The following is a 17,321-nucleotide window of genomic DNA, read 5'->3' on the forward strand; positions in this document are numbered from 1 at the left end:
CTCAGATAGCTGAAGTGTATGCCCAGGACAGAGTGTTTGAACCTTAATTGGATGTAAGTACGACAATAAGTTGAATTAATGAACTGTAGTTGTTTGTTTTTTTACTATTTGTAAAATCTGGAATTATAATACATCTACCTAAAGTAATGAATAATACAAGGGAGGGAACTGTGTGAGTAATAGTAAACACAATCACTTGCAGCTTATTATTCTTTCAAGGGCCGGATCTAGCTTAGTTGGTAAATCGTTCACACCGGGTGCTTGGATTGTTTGATGAGAAACAATCAGGAATGAAGTGGAAATTTGACATGATACGCTGATCCTTTCCAACAGTAGCAAGAAAGATTTTACGCGCATTTCCATGGGCGCCAGAAGACGACAGGCCTCCAGGGGTCTGGCGCATGAACCGAGACAACCGAAAGACTCTAACAACTCATTGTCCCGGACTATATACGTCTAGGCGTTGGCCGTCGCCAGATTCCAATGCATGGACCCGACGTGTGACTACGACAACGATTGTCACAGCGTTTGTTGTATTTCTATTTATAAACTAGGAAATCCCGAGAAATATCTTTCAAAACACTCCAATATAAAGTATGAAAAACACCTTAATATATCGATAGAAAATATTTCATTGTTATAAATATTAGAAAATTTCATTTGACATTCATATTGTATAAAGAAACTACCCTTTACAATATTTGATGTGGTGAGTATTGCTAATGAAGTTAATATCATGGCACTGTGGCACTGTGGCTCAAATCATTAATAAGGTGAAAAGATATGAAGAAAGTTGTTTTATATAATCGGAGAAACTAGTGTTTCGCAGCAACATGTCTCTTACTTTTATATACTTTTGAATAATTGTGATGTGATACGTTTTAAAATTAAAATTCATCACAGGATTATGGGCCACGCTATTTAAAAATTCTAGATTTGTGCTTGCCTATGAAACCATAACCTGTAAATCGCCAAAAATATGTTTAAATGTCCCCTTTACGTAACATCGAAGACAATCGGTTACTCCCTCCCAATGAAAACAAAACGTGCATCATATATACAATAAAGCATATAACATTGGCATCACGCGTTTTATCTATTATGATTATATAACAGATTACCGAGCACATTTTAATATTTAAAAATATTTTAATAAAAATAATTTTATACGTTTTCGCTACTTTATATTACTATATTACTATATATACTGAAACAATTCGTAAAACATAAATGTCGGAAAATGGGGTAAATGGGGGGGGGGGGGATTAAATGTGAGGTCATATAAAACAAGAAAATGTAAACTTATTTTAAATTGTTTGTAATCAATTCTGGTCGTAACATGAGCTACATTCTTGTGATCTGTCGAAGAAAAAAAACAAAATAATAATAAATAAAAATATTTATTCAAATCCGTATTCTGATTGACCCCCCCCCCCCCCTCGTCCCAACCAGTGCACGACGACTGGTATATCCAGATCCGTGGTATGTACCGTCCTGTCTGTGCAGAAGTGCATATAAAAAGATCCCTTGCTGCTAATGGAAAAATGTAATGAGTTTCCTCCAAGATGACGAGTCAAAAATGACCAAATGTTTTACATCTAGTAGCCGATGATTAATACAAAAATCAATGTGCTCTAGTGGTTTCATTATACAAAACAAATTTTAACTTTTTTCTTCGTATTAGACGTAAATAAAAAATGTCCTGACTCATTATCACTATGTAGGACTTCCATTGATAATTAATACTGTCGTAGCTATAATCGTGAGCATATTTTAGCACCACGATTCAACTATGGTAATAAAATAGCTTTATCATATAATATAAAGTTATAACTGATAATAAAACAATTATAGACCTGTATTTAAGACTTTTAGCAAACAAATATTCACACAAATAATTCTGAATAATACATTTAAACGTCGTTCGAAATTGTAAAAATAACTAGTAAGGTCCCAATTAAAAACTTTAAAGAAAGAAATATTTAATCATGATTAACGTGTTCTGCAATATTAAAGTTATATGAACTTGTATGAACTTGATTAATGTTAAGTGACACCCAACAGTAAGTCGTGAATAAAAAAAAAAAACTTTAATAACTATTTTCTCTAGTTGTGCTAGCTCGATGTGTCGTTACGACAGTACCAATATCCACTGTCGGTTCCACACAATGAGTGTTATAATATAGCAAATTAAAACGTTTTCTTCAAATGGAAAGGGCTTTGATCACAGAAGATCTTGTCCGAAAATATTTTACATACTGTTTTTTGAGTGGAATTTGTTAACACCACGATGTGTACTGAATATCGCCCAATATGTTGCTAATTAGTTGAGGCCCGTAGTAACAATATGTGAAATGTTAGGCACACCCTATTATGTTGAGGATGATCCGGGGAGACAAGCAATTTGTGTGTGTTTCATTTATGTATATAATAGGACCCAAAAGTTAATAATTTTGGAGATAATGGGGAGGGACGGGATGGGGGTCGGGTGGAACACGGGGGTCGCAGGCCTCTGGTTCTTATTGGCATGTAGTTGATAAATGATATACCGGTACAATATAAAAATTATGATATGCAAGTATTTGATCGACGTTATATACGTCTCATTGGCGGGCACAGAGGGTTTCCGTTTTAAGTGCCATTTTTAATTAAATTTTAAAATTCATCACCCACAATGTACAACACTCTGGGCATCTTTAGTTCAACAATTTCCGTGCATCAGTGCAACTTAGCTATACTGAATGTAACCGGTTGTCAGAGACTATTGTATTTACGTCTGGGTTGTAGCAGAACAGAACAAGAACTTTATTACACTCAGGGCCATCGTTCGATGGCATTTGATGAATAAAAAATATCCATATATAATATAACAGGATCAAGATGACAGGATTTGAAAAAAACCCAATTCATAAACTATAAATAATGAAAGTCTTAGGAGGAACAGAAATGTTTGTTGATAATAATTATAAATCTACACAAGTTTGTAAGGGTGCCTATATTTTTGCAATTAAAAAGCTGCTTAAATTTGTGTACATTTGGTCTTGTAAAATAATACTTGTGAATATATTTACATCTATCTTCTGTAAATTTTGTGCATATAAATAAGTAGTGAAATTCATGACCAACATCATCAGCAGTATAAAAGATACATTTCCTGTTTTCATATAAAATATTTGTCCATCTTCCTGTTTTAATAGTTAAAAAGTGGTTAGCTATACGAAATCTAAGAAATGTATTACACATAGTTTTATCAAGTATATTGAGATATGTTTCAAACACTAAGTTTTCTTTAAGTAGTCTGTAAGTTAAACCTTTATTGGATTTTGAAATGTCACTTTGCCAGTTCTGTAAAAACTGGTCTGAGAGTCTTTGTTTGACAAACGTTTTTAACCATGCTACTGAACTGAACATTTGCTTGTCCCAGATATTATTTAGATTATGTAGCTCTGATATGGTATGATCTTGATTACACAGCTGGGATATGGTATGATCTTGATTACACAGCTGGGATATGGTACGATCTCGATTATACAGTTGCGATATGGCACGATCTCGATTACACAGCTGCGATATGGTACGATCTCGATTACATAGCTGCGATATGGTACGATCCTGATAGCACAGCTGCGATATGGTACGATCTGGATTACAAAGCTGCGATATGGTACGATCCCGATTGCACAGCTGAGATAAGGTACGATCTGGATTACATAGCTGCGATTTAGTACGATCCCGATTACACAGTTGCGATATGGTGCGATCTGGAGTACATAGCTGTGATTTAGTACGATCTTGATTATACAGCTGCGATATGGTACGATCCCGATTACACAGCTGCGATATGGTACAATATTGATTATATAGCTGCGATATGGTATGATCTCGATTATATAGCTGCGATATGGTACGATCTCGATCACACAGCTGCGATATGGTACGATCCTGATTGTACAGCTGTGATATGGTATGATCTGGATTACACAGCTGCGATATTTTACGATCTGGATTACACAGCTGCGATATTTTACGATCTGGATTACATAGCTGCGATATGGTACGATCTGGATTACTTAGCTGCGATATGATACGGATCAGGATTACATAGCTGCGATATGGTACGATCCCGATTGCACAGCTGAGATAAGGTACGATCTGGATTACATAGCTGCGATTTAGTACGATCCCGATTACACAGTTGCGATATGGTACGATCCTGATTGTACAGCTGTGATATGGTATGATCTGGATTACACAGCTGCGATATTTTACGATCTGGATTACACAGCTGCGATATTTTACGATCTGGATTACACAGCTGCGATATTTTACGATCTGGATTACATAGCTGCGATATGGTACTATCTGGATTACTTAGCTGCGATATGGTACGATCTGGATTACATAGCTGCGATATGGTACGATCTCGATTACGCAGCTGAGATATGGTACGATATCGATTACATAGCTGCGATACGGTACGATCCTGATTGCACAGCTGTGATATGGTATGATCTGGATAACACAGCTGCGATATTTTACGATCTGGATTACATAGCTGCGATATGGTACAATCTGGATTACTTAGCTGCGATATGGTACGATCTGGATTACTTAGCTGCGATATGGTACGATCTCGATTACGCAGCTGAGATATGGTACGATATCGATTACATAGCTGCGATATGGTACGATCCTGATTGCACAGCTGCGATATGATATGATCTGGATTACACAGCTGCGATATTTTACGATCTGGATTACACAGCTGCGATATTTTACGTTGTGGATTACATAGCTGTGATATGGTACGATCTGGATTACTTAGCTGCGATATGGTACGATCTCGATTACGCAGCTGCCATATGGTACGATCCCGATTATACAGTTGCGATATGGTACGATATCGATTACATAGCTGCGATATGGTACGGTCTCGATTTCACAGCTGGGATATAGTACGATCCCGATTACACAGCTGCGATATGGTACGATCTAGATTGCACAGCTGCGATATGGTACGATCTCGATTACACAACTGTGATAAGGTACGATTCCGATTACACAGCTGCGATATGGTACGATCCCGATTACACAGCTGCGATATAGTACGATCTCGATTACACAGCTGCGATATGATACGATCTCGATTACACAGATGCGATATGATACGATCTAGATTACACAGCTGCGATATGGTACGATCTCGATTACACAGCTGTGATAAGGTACGATTCCGATTACACAGCTGCGATATGGTACGATCTCGATTACACAGCTGTGATAAGGTACGATTCCGATTACACAGCTGCGATATGGTACGATCCCGATTACACAGCTGCGATATAGTACGATCTCGATTACACAGCTGCGATATGGTACGATCTCGATTACACAGCTTGCATGCAGTGATTATAAAATGTATTTACGTGTTATTATCATTACATGTTATTTTCTTATGGTTGCACGGAGTCTGGAAACTTTATCCGACATATATAATTACGGAGTAGAATCCTCTTTACGACGTGTATGTATGTAGGGGCGAAATTTATGCACTCAACTAATAAGGGCGGTTCTATAACTCATCACACGGGGATGCATGGGGGGAATATGACATTCTCACCAAGCGTAAAATTATAATTACAATGCATGGGGGAATATGGCAGACTGACCAAACGTAAAATTATAATTACAATGTTTCCTACTTCCCCGTGTGATGATTCAGGAACAGCTCTGAAAGGCAGTATATGACACATTTGTGACTTGTTTCTGTTATTTCCTTCTGTGTTGTGCCTCTTGACAACATGATACTTTACCTTCTGACCAGAGTAACGTCATTATGCATACCCTGAACAGTTTAGCAAGAATCAAGGCATACTAAATACTATTAATCCTACTTCCCACTTCCAGGGAGCAGGATGTAGCGCAGTGGTAAAGCTTTCGCTTGATGCGCGGTTGGTCTAGGATCGATCCTGTCGGTGGACACATTGGGCTATTTCTCATTCCAGGCAGGGCTCCACAACTGGTGTAACAAAGGCCGTGGTATGTACTATCCTGTCTGTGGTATGGTGAATATAAAATATCCCTTGCTGCTAATCGAAAAGAGTAGCCTATGAAATGGTGACAACGGGTTTCCTCTTTCAATATCTGTGTGGTCCTTAACCATATGTCTGACGCCATATAACCGTACATAAAACGTGTTGAGTGTGTCATTAAATAAAACATTTCCTTCCTTCCCACTTCCAGAAAGCAGATGAATAAGCAACAACAAGATCAAATTATATGATATACATTCCGATATTTGTCATTTATGTCCTTTCTTCTCCAGCTCTTCAAAGTAGTGTTCTGTTTGTTTCCTCTTAACAACATGGTATTTACCCTTCTGGAGGTAAAACGTGGCGATGTTTTCTCTGAACAGCTTAGCGAGAATCAAGGTGTGAGCCGACTGATCGAACCTGTGACATTTGCTGTAACTCCTCACCTTTGGGCTGCAGTGGAACTGTTTGTCGTGGTACTCGGAACTCATACAGTCCGGGTCTACTGCGCATGCCCACCACGTCTTGAGGACGAGATCCCTGACGAATGGTTCGTTGTGCACCACCTGGAACCCAGCTTCCACCTCGTTGTAAATGGAATACTCGCAAGCGCGGTCACCGAAATACGAAAACATTTTCTCTGACGTGTGTTCGGAAACTGAAAAGCGAACGTTCGACAGCAACAACCCTGTAGACCTGGCCTCTTTGAACATGGGTTCGAGATTCCCGGTTAGAAACCTGATGGAGGAGTCAACCCATACAAGGATGTCGGTAAATGGTAGATGTGCCTAGGGATAAACAACATGCGAACGTATAGAGTAACATGTTGGAGAATTGTTTGATAGAACAAGACATTAGTTAGTTCTGTCCTCGGTAGACATGTGTTTTAAAACAAAAGGGAACGAAAGGAACTATTTGTTTGACGATACTTTTAAACAATAGCTATTTGTTATCTAACATATTATTATTTTAATTTGTTGGGGGTAGAGAGGGAGGAGTAAAGTAAAGTAAAGTTTGTTTTATTTAACGACGCCGCTAGAGCACATTGATTTTTTTATCTTAGCATCGGCTATTGGACGTCAAACATATGGTCATTCTGACACTGTTTTTAGAGGAAACCCGCTGTCGCCACATAGGCTACTCTTTTTACGACAGGCAGCAAGGGATCTTTTATTTGCGCTTCCCACAGGCAGGATAGCACAAACCATGGCCTTTGTTGAACCAGTTATGGATCACTGGTCGGTGCAAGTGGTTTACACCTACCCATTGAGCCTTGCGGAGCACTCACTCAGGGTTTGGAGTCGGTATCTGGATTAAAAATCCCATGCCTCGACTGGGATCCGAACCCAGTACCTACCAGCCTGTAGACCGATGGCCTGCCACGACGCCACCGAGGCCGGTGAGAGGGAGGAGAGACAGAATCAGACAGTAACAGAACATAGAGGATGGAGAGAGAGAGAGAGAGAGAGAGAGAGAGAGAGAGAGAGAGAGAGAGAGAGAGAGAGAGAGAGAGAGAGAGAGAGAGAAGTAACCAGAGAAAAAATGAGGAGAGGAGGGGGTACGTGAGAAATAACCTGTTGACAAATGTGTGTGATAACATGTATTCACGCATCACGTTTGAGCAGTAATATGGGTATCAATACCTATAAAACGTCTGTAATGTCTCTCAAAAACGTGAAATGTAAAGTCAACCCTAATCACCTTAAAAAAAACTCTTTCAGTTGGGACTATTTACGACGTGAACACGTGCACCTACCTGGCGTAGGAATTGTATGCATAACGGTTGTGAACCTAGAAATACAGGTACTAACGCCATGGCGCGCTACACTGCTATGATCAAAGATACCTGCATTAGTATAACTTTCCAGGTGAACCCTCGCAGAAAGCCAAATCTCCATGGCAACACGTGGAAAGGATACGATCTCACTTCACACTTACAAAACTTCTCCAACTGTAATTCACAAATACAAAACAACAAACAGCCACAGCAGGTTAATATTCTAGTTACATTATAAATATGGTTATGGTATATGTTTACGCAAACATAGTGACTGGCCAGACTCTATGGAATCTACAGTAATGTACACAATTCTAGTGAAATAAACGTTAAAAAATAATTAAACATTGATCAACAGAATTATCAACTATAAGATTTATGCTATGAACCATGATTATCGGTATATTAGCAATTTCACCTAAAAACAACATATCTGCAAAAAAATCATGAATCATGAATGCTTAATGTTTTGTGGGGGTATTTTTGTAATTTGAAGGCGTCGTGATATTGAAATCCACGATGGCTGTTGTTCACCACATTGAAAATGCCAAGTGCTCTTGAAATATTTGGGAATAGTGTTTTTATACTAAAAAGTGGATGCACAATCAATCTATTGTTGACATTAATTTTGCAATTTGAGACCATCTTGATCTTCAAATCCAAGATGGTCGTTGTTCATGATATTAAAAATGAGAGTATGCTGTAGCTCTTGAACTAACTGAGATAGAATAATAAATGAGGTGTCTATTTCCACTAAACAGGACAATTACAATCGTTTTATTGGTCGTATTTACAATCTGATCCATTTTTGACCCTGAAGTCTAATATGGAGGGTGTGACGTACAAAAGGTTATAACTGAAACCTAGTCTCACAAAACTGAACTGTTAACCTCTGTTACCGTCTGTGTACTGGGTGTTCATTGGAGTCCCAGAAGGTGTAGCGAACGGTGCAGCATTTAAAGATTTTGCACTGGACAAGCTCCAGCTAGGACCAACAGAAGAGGGGTATGTGGGAAAGGAAAGGCAGAGCTAGATGAAGGCGAGGTGACTGGTTGTTATTCAATGTTCATCGAATTAATCACTGTCTGGTGGGAGCTTCGCGGTTCCTTTTTTATAATCCTCTTAGTGCCACTTTTATCACAGGTGTTTGAAAGGTTTGAGCTACTCGTGTCACCATACAACATATTATTAAGGGCATTAATCTCTCTCTCTCTCTCTCTCTCTCTCTCTCTCTCTCTCTCTCTCTCTCTCTCTCTCTCTCTCTCTCTCTCTCTCTCTCTCTCTCTCTCTCTCTCTCTCTCTCACTAACCACCACCAACTAATAACTAACCCACTGTCATAGACAGACAGCCCAGATGGCTGACGTGTGTGCCCAGGACAGCGTGCTTGAACCTTAATTGGTTAAATTCAAGAAAATAAAGTTGAAATGAAATGAAATATACCAGTACCTGATGCCTCTGCTGGGGCTCGAGACCCAAGTCGTAGTAGTAGAAGGTGAAGTTGTCGAGACTCGGGAACACTTTGCGGTGGAGGTTCTTGATGAGCGCCTGTGACTCCAGGAAGTGGTTGGATGACGCGGCCGTGATGAACGTCACTGCACTCGACTCCATCCGGGCTCCTAGCGCCGCCGTCAGTCGAGCGCTGACGTCCTTCACGCGACTCACTGGCTTCAAGACGCTGGCGAAGTTGGCGTCACTGGACATTGGAGGCAGCGATGATGTGCACGTCGTGTCCAGACAGACGGTGTCTGGTGACAGTTAATGAAAAAAGAACGCGTCAAGGACAGGAACAACAACAACAACAACACTAAATCAACAATAGCAGTAACAACATTAGAAGCTGCGGCAGCAGCAGTAGTAGCAGCCAAAGCGGTAACAGTAGTAGCAGCAACAAAAAGGGGGGAGGACCTTTCTTCAACCGCAATAAAACAGTCACGATTAGATTTTTTCTTATTTCACGTAACCTTTTATCTTCAGTTACTTCAAGTAATATTCTACCAAGTTTTAAGTCTGATCATTCACCAATTACATTAACATTGAAATTAAAAGAAACTGAAAGAGGAAAAGGTTTTTGGAAATTTAATAATTCTTTACTTCATGGTCATAAATATGTAAGCTTAGTCAAAGAAACTATAAAAGAAAGTCTTGAACAATACAAAGATACAGAAAATAATAATTCAGACTTTACCATAAACGATCAATTATTATGGGAAATATTACTACTTCTGATGCGTGGAAAAACACTTTTATATTCATCAACTAAAACGAAAGTTCGAATGATAGACGAAATAGACTTAGTACTAAACTAGATGACTTAACAAAAGATCTATATATTTCAAATGATATTCAAGTAAAAAAATAATAATAATATAAATGAAATTAAAGAGATAAACAGTAAAATAGAAGATATAAGTATTAAAAAAGCAAAACGAAATTTTATAAGATCTAAAGCTTATGGATGGAAAAAGGCGAGAAACCGACAAAATATTTGTTAAATTTAGAATCGAGAAATGTTTTGAATAAATCCTTTACTGAATTAGAAACTAATGATGGCAAAATTATTAATAAAACATCAGATATATTATATGAAACAAAAATATTTTATGAAAAATTATATTCTAAAAAAGATATTATTGAAATAAATTTTAATAAATTATTTGATGAAAATGTTTTTTTCTAAACTTAATCAAAAAGATGCTGAAAAACTTGAAGGTGAATTGACATATGATGAAACACTAATAGCATTAAAAAGATGAAAAATTAAAAGAGTCCAGAACCTGATGGGTTTACCGCAGAATTCTCGTTAAAAATTTGGCGTGACTTGAATAAATATGTATTAAGATTATTGAATTATGCATTTCAAACGGACAATCGTTCTATAACTCAAAAACAAAGTATTATTACATGCATTCCCAAGGGAAATAAGCCTAAACAATGTTTTTTAAAATTGGAGGCCAATCTCATTGTTAAACGTTTCATATAAAATTGCATCAGCTGCTGAAGCACAAAGAATAAAATTAGTGTTGCCAATTATAATAAGCGAAGAACAAAAAGGTTTTATGTCCGGATGATGTATAGTTGAGGTAACAAGACTAATATATGACATCATGGAGTACACAGAAAATCAACAAATTCCTGGCTTATTTTTGTTAATTTACTTTGAAAAGGCATTTGTCTCTGTAGACTGGGGATTTATTTTATTTGATATGTAATTCCAATCGTTAAAAAGGCTCTGTTAGTCGGTAACATATTAAAAGCAAACTCAGGAATGTCCCTTTAACTTACCAAGGTGTAATTAATGCGGTAAAACAATATTTCAAATTGTGTAAAGTTGAACTGAAAAATAAGCTGCCGTCTCCTATATTGTCATATAATATTAGAAAGTTAAATACAACTGCTAGAGGAAGTAAGCATTACTATAATACTTTACTAAATTCGTCGTTCTCAAAATCGGCATACAACTTAAAATGGGAAAACATTTTTAACTGTATTTTTTCAGATTCTGATTGGAAAACTATAAATATAATTCCTTTTTGCTGTACTGATAGTAGTGAAATGTCCTGGTTTCAGTTTAAAATAATTCATAATATACTTCCTGTTAATACCTATTTATATGAAATTGGCTATATTTCTTGTCTAAAGTGTAATTGTTGTAATTTAGAACTTGGTACAATTATCGATTTATTTTGGGAATGCACTTTAGTCAACTCAATTTGCATTGATATTCAGAACTGGATTCATATAAAATCGGGCAGTAACATTAAATTTAATAAACAAAATGTAATTTTTGGCTTTAAAACCAGAAATAATGATCTCATTAATGTCATTGTATTTTTTACAAAACACTTAATATTTAAAAGTCATTTCAATGCACATGTACCCAATTTGAAATGGATCCAAAATGAGTTGACTGAATACTATTATGTTACAAAAGCAGCAGTTTTTTCCGCGTGTAATTATGATAAATTCACCAAATTTTGGTCAATTTGTCACAATTTATTTAAAACTTAGATTGTATTTCTTCTCTTCCTTTTTGATACTTAGTATCATCAGTCTCCTTTTGAATTTTTCATACATGTATGTCTGATTATCAGTCACATATATTTGATTTTTAGCTAAATATCTCTTTAACTACGTTGTTTTTCATGTAGTTAAATATATTTTTGTCATATTCACTGTATACATCAGTGTGTGGATAAATTGTCAATAAAAATGGGAATAATAAAAAAAAAACCCTTCTTCAAACCTGCAACAAGCATTAAAAAAACCACACACAAAGAGCACGAAAGCTAGGAAAGAAGCAATGCACTATATTTGCTAGTTGGTGGTCGATTTATATTCAGCTACCCGGTTGTTGATCCGCCCTGCATGGTTTTCGTCTATCAAGTTTCTTCCACACTTTGTTCCTCTTTAGATCTAGAAAAGAAATTACCTGACTAATAACAGTTAAACATGATTTCGACTATTTGACTATCTACTTTTAAAAAGCACACGCACGAAAACACACATATATATATAAAAGTAGGGGAACCTGAAATATTAATGTGAATATCAACTATTACACCGAGCATACGTTTTGACCACAGACATCCTAGTAAAGAACGTTCAGGTCTGTTTATCAACACACCGAAACACATTCCATAGTTTGCACGTGCATCACGCATTTGCTCTGCACACGTGCGTGGGGTGTCATTCTCGATTTTGACAATTTCCAGAAAGGTCAATTAATCACTGTGGAACATTATTCCTATCAATCTTTATCATTCTGTTGATCATACAGTTGTTATTGTTTTGTTTTTAGTTATTTTTATTGTTTGAATTTGCGATTTGCTGATAAAAAACCGTCAACTTTCAAATTTCACTTCTGACCCCAATCGTCCTTCAAGATCTTTGGTGGTCATAAAAACCTACTGTAATACTGAACTACCGGTTGTAATGTTTGCCCAATTAATTCACTATTATCATATAACCATTCCCCACAGCTAATACACCTTACAATTTTGTAAATGTTTATTAGAGTTCCCCTACTTTTTGAAGCATACATACATACATACATACATACATACATACATACATACATACATATATATATATATATATATATATATATATATATATATATATATATATATATATATATATATATATATATATATAGATATAGATATATATATATATATATATATATATATATATCTAGATAGATATATATATATATATATATATATATATATATATATATATATATATATATATATAGATATATATATATATATATATACAAATGTATAGTGTTTACATGTATAATGTGGTATATATTATATATTCACACCAAAAGAAAAGAAAATGTAATGTTTGCCTATAAATCAATTTCTGTTGTGTGTTTCTGTAGGTCGTTGTTTTAAATAATTAAATATTGAAATTTATATTTGCCTGTAAATCAATTTCTGTTTGTGTGTTTTCCGTGGGTTGTTGTTTTAAATAATTAAATATTAAAATTTATATTTGCCTTTAAATCAATTTCTGTTGTGTGTTTTGTGTGAGTTGTTGTTTTAAATAATTAAATACTGAAATTTATATTTGCCTGTACATCAATTTCTGTTGAGTGTTTTCTGTGGTTTGTTGTTTTAAATAATTAAATATTGAAATTTAGGAGAATTCCAGGTTGATATGCCGTTTATCATTGCACAGAACTGAGCGTTTGTAATCAAGTAAACCTATTGTAATAACAAACTAACTATAACACGTGCTTGCGGGTGTTTTGTTTTTGGTTTGGGTATTTAGTATGTAACAGGTACAGATAGAAATCTGTTGAATACCTGCCAAAAGCATAAAGATCACCATGTTTTGAAAACCTAATACCTGCAAAAAACATAAAGACCACCATGTTTTGAAAATCTAATACCTGCAAAAAGCATAAAGACCACCATGTTTTGAAAAACTACACTGAAAATGTTTATAGCAGTGGCTCGGGGATTGTCTTAACGTGAACGGCTCCATATCATTGTACATTCACTTACCTTTTATTTTATCAAAGTATATTTTCTTCAATAACCGAAGATCTATTCTTGTAGTGTTCATATACAGTAAGTCATCCTCTAAAAAACAACAAAAAAAAAAAAAAACATTTATTAACTTTTCATGTTTGTTTTGTTTAAAATCACCACCAGAGCACACTGATTAATTTATTATTGGTTTTAGGATGTCAAACATTTGGTAATTCCGACATGTTTTAAAATTTCAAGATTTATTACAATGTGTAACAAAAGGACAATTCAAATGCATAATTAGCACACATGACAAGAATAGACGTCAGCATAGAAATATCTATAGTTAACATAGAACACAAGATATGCAATCAAAATAGCTAAAATGTGTTCACAAGTTTCGATAATATTTTAATAACATATACTCAAAGGCAAAACGTTATTGTGACATGGGTTGTTTGGAGTAATAAATGTGTGAATGAATTTATAGGTGTAAACCAGAGAAAAGGTGCATGAAACAGCTCAAAGAAATGCAACCAAGCAGTTGTTGCAGCGATTGCATGCTTTGTGCAAGAAACATGGAATATTCGGGGGAAATGCCGTCCAGTGTTCACCATAAAAGGACAGACATTCAGTCGTAAATCATTGCCACTCTGTCCAGAAGTCAGAAAAACACCATTAGTAAACTGTTTGATGCAATTTCGTCATGCCACACCTCAGTGAAAATAACGTCCACATAAACACCATATGGCACTTATGGCATCGACATCAACAAAACAACCAGGTCAGGGACCGTCCCTGTGGCGGCCGACCACCCGTGACAACCTCTCAGCAAGACACATGGATCCGAATCACGTATCTGCGAAACAGGTTCCAGCCAGGAACCCTCACAGCCCGTACCATCCCTTTCTCCAGCGTTTAATGGCCTCAATGAGACGACGGTGCCAGGCCTGTATCAATGCTGAAGGTGGACACACTCGCTACTGACTGTGTGAACTTCGCTCTGGATCCTCTCTAGTGATGTCGCTCATTTACATATGACAGGTGCGCCCTTTTCGTGGACTATTGCTCGTTTCAATACCTTCGGACATTTCTCTTTCCATGTTATAACGTTTCATACACGGCAGTAAAAACTATTTTCACCAAAAAGAATCAACTCGACATCAAAGGACAACTTATAAATGTGTGGACAGTTATCGTGTATCAGCTGGACAAAAGCATTCCAAAATGTTTTGACTGGAATACACTCCCAAAAGAGATGAACTATAGTTTCTGGAGTGCCTTTACAAGATGTACAAAGATTATTATCAGTTTTGTGGATTTTTAATAAAAACAGATTATTTGTGATACTTCTATGTAGTAACCTGCATTGAAACCATCGTAACTTTGTATCTGGGGTTGTCTTAAACGACTTGGAATATATTTTTGTCCAGTCGATATCGGAATGAAATAATTCTTCTCATTTTGATTCAGCCTTTATAATGTTATTTTTATTTGTTAATATATAATAGTATTGTTTAGAGCCCTTTTTAATTGAGAAGAGTTTACCCATAACATTAGTGTCACCCAGTAAAGAGAATGTGTTTGGTTGTACAATTTTTAAACTTGAGAAATATTTTCTAATTGCTTGAACAACACCATAATAAGTCACAAACGATATGTCAGTGTCGCAATTGTCTTGAAATTCCATTAAAGTACAAATTTTACCCTTTCTATTATAAAAGTCTGTGATTTGTGAGATACTTTTTTGATACCATATCGAGTTATAAAAAGGCTTTTTGTCAATACAAATATTAGGATTGTAAAATACTGGTTCTGTTAAACATTCTGCAAAGGAGGAACATGAAATGTTATCAGCAAAACATTTCAAGGCATTCAAACAGTCTTTCCAAAATAAGTTATTTATTTTGTCCAATAAGTTAGCAGGGTAAGAATTTCCAAAATTAGCAGTATTGATAAAATCGGGATATACCGATAAAAGAGCATCCTTCCATTTGAAACTTTGTGTAACATCGAGAATCTTTCTAGTCCATATGAGTTTCAGTGTTTTTACATAACAGTATATATCAACCATACCAAGTTCTCCGTCACTAACAGGACGGCAAGCTACTGTTCTTTTGGTTCTATCAGGTTTATTATTCCAGACAAATTTAAATAGCATATGGTTTAGTTCTTTGAGAAAATGGCCTGGGGGGTTGGGAAGAGTCAAAAAAAGATAATAGAGTTTAGAAATAAGCAATGATTTAATTATAGCAATTCTACCTAGGGGGTAATAAAACGTTTCATCCATCTATTAATAATTTGTTTAATTTCAAATAATTTATTTTCAAAATTAATGTTGGTAATTTCTTTAACATTTGTTGTGAACTTTATTCCAAGAATCTTAAATATTTTTGGATTCCATTCAAGTTTTAGGTTTGGTAAATAAACATCTTTACAATTTGTTTTGGAACCACGCATCTGCGAAACAGGTTCCAGCCATGAACCCTCACAGAGCCCGTACCATCACTTTCTCCAGTGTTTAGTGGCCTCAATCAGGCGACGGTGCCAGGCCTGTATCAATGTTCAAGGTGGGCACACTCGATACTGACTGTGAACTTCGCTCTGGAACCCCTCTAGTGATGTGGCTCATTTGCATATGGCAGGTGCACCCTTTTCATGGACTATTGCTCGTTTCCATACCTTCGGACATGTCTCTTTCAATGTTATAACGTTTCATACACAGCTGTAAAAACTTATCAATTATCTTTGTCTTTTGTGTGTCACAGTAACTTTTGCCTTTTAGTATAGCTAAGTTTTTTAATAATGGTGCATTGCATAACAGCATACCTTTCATTTTAAAAACGTTAGGATTAATTCTATAATATTGTTTTATATATTTTCTTCTAATGTCTTCAATATTATAAATAATGGTATTCATCTCCAACATCAGTATTACAAAGTTTGCATATTCTATTTTCTCTAGGAACGTTAAACCATCTGCCAGTTTCCATTCTTAAATGTAACGTATGCAATGTAGTTGTCCAGCATCTATTTTGGGTACGAAAATCTCGACAAATAGGTTTCGAAGTACAATTCGGTTTTAAATAATGTATAAATTTGACCCCTAGAAGAGTTTGCAATGTCCGAAAACCACTGTTGATGTGACGTTTAATATAATAATTGCGGGGAACTGGTTGTGACGGGGAAAAAAACCCCACATTGATAATGAAATAGTCTTCTTGTATTAGACAAAAAAAAGGGCAGAACTTTATATTTGTTTTTTGTTTTGTTTTGTTTTTGTTTTTTCTAGGTGAGAGGGAGGGCCCCTTAAACCCAACTAGATACCGTCATTATATAGACATGTAAAAAATATCCATTCCTGTTAAATAATTTTCGTGCTTATAATAAGTTTCGAGCACGCTGTTCTGGGCACACACCTCATCTCTGGACTGTCCAGAACAGGGCTTGATAATTACATGTGAGTGGTTAGTGAGGGAGAAGGAAGGAAGGAAATGTTTTATTTAACGACGCACTCAACACATTT

General features: G+C 35.9%; 1 protein-coding gene across 1 annotated transcript; it reads right to left on the reverse strand.

Moving 5' to 3' along the window:
• Positions 1 to 6,298: 6,298 nt before the first annotated feature.
• On the reverse strand, positions 6,299 to 12,108 carry LOC121380826. Its single transcript, XM_041509810.1, has 4 exons — positions 12,055 to 12,108; positions 9,258 to 9,556; positions 7,879 to 7,983; positions 6,299 to 6,820 (listed from the first exon to the last, which is right to left on the reverse strand). The coding sequence occupies exons 1-4, from the start codon at positions 12,065 to 12,067 to the stop codon at positions 6,302 to 6,304; spliced, it is 936 nt and encodes a 311-aa protein (XP_041365744.1). The 5' UTR covers positions 12,068 to 12,108; the 3' UTR covers positions 6,299 to 6,301.
• Positions 12,109 to 17,321: the final 5,213 nt, after the last annotated feature.

Source organism: Gigantopelta aegis, chromosome 9, assembly GCF_016097555.1.
Source record: "Gigantopelta aegis isolate Gae_Host chromosome 9, Gae_host_genome, whole genome shotgun sequence".
NCBI classification, from domain to species: Eukaryota; Metazoa; Mollusca; class Gastropoda; order Neomphalida; family Peltospiridae; genus Gigantopelta; species Gigantopelta aegis.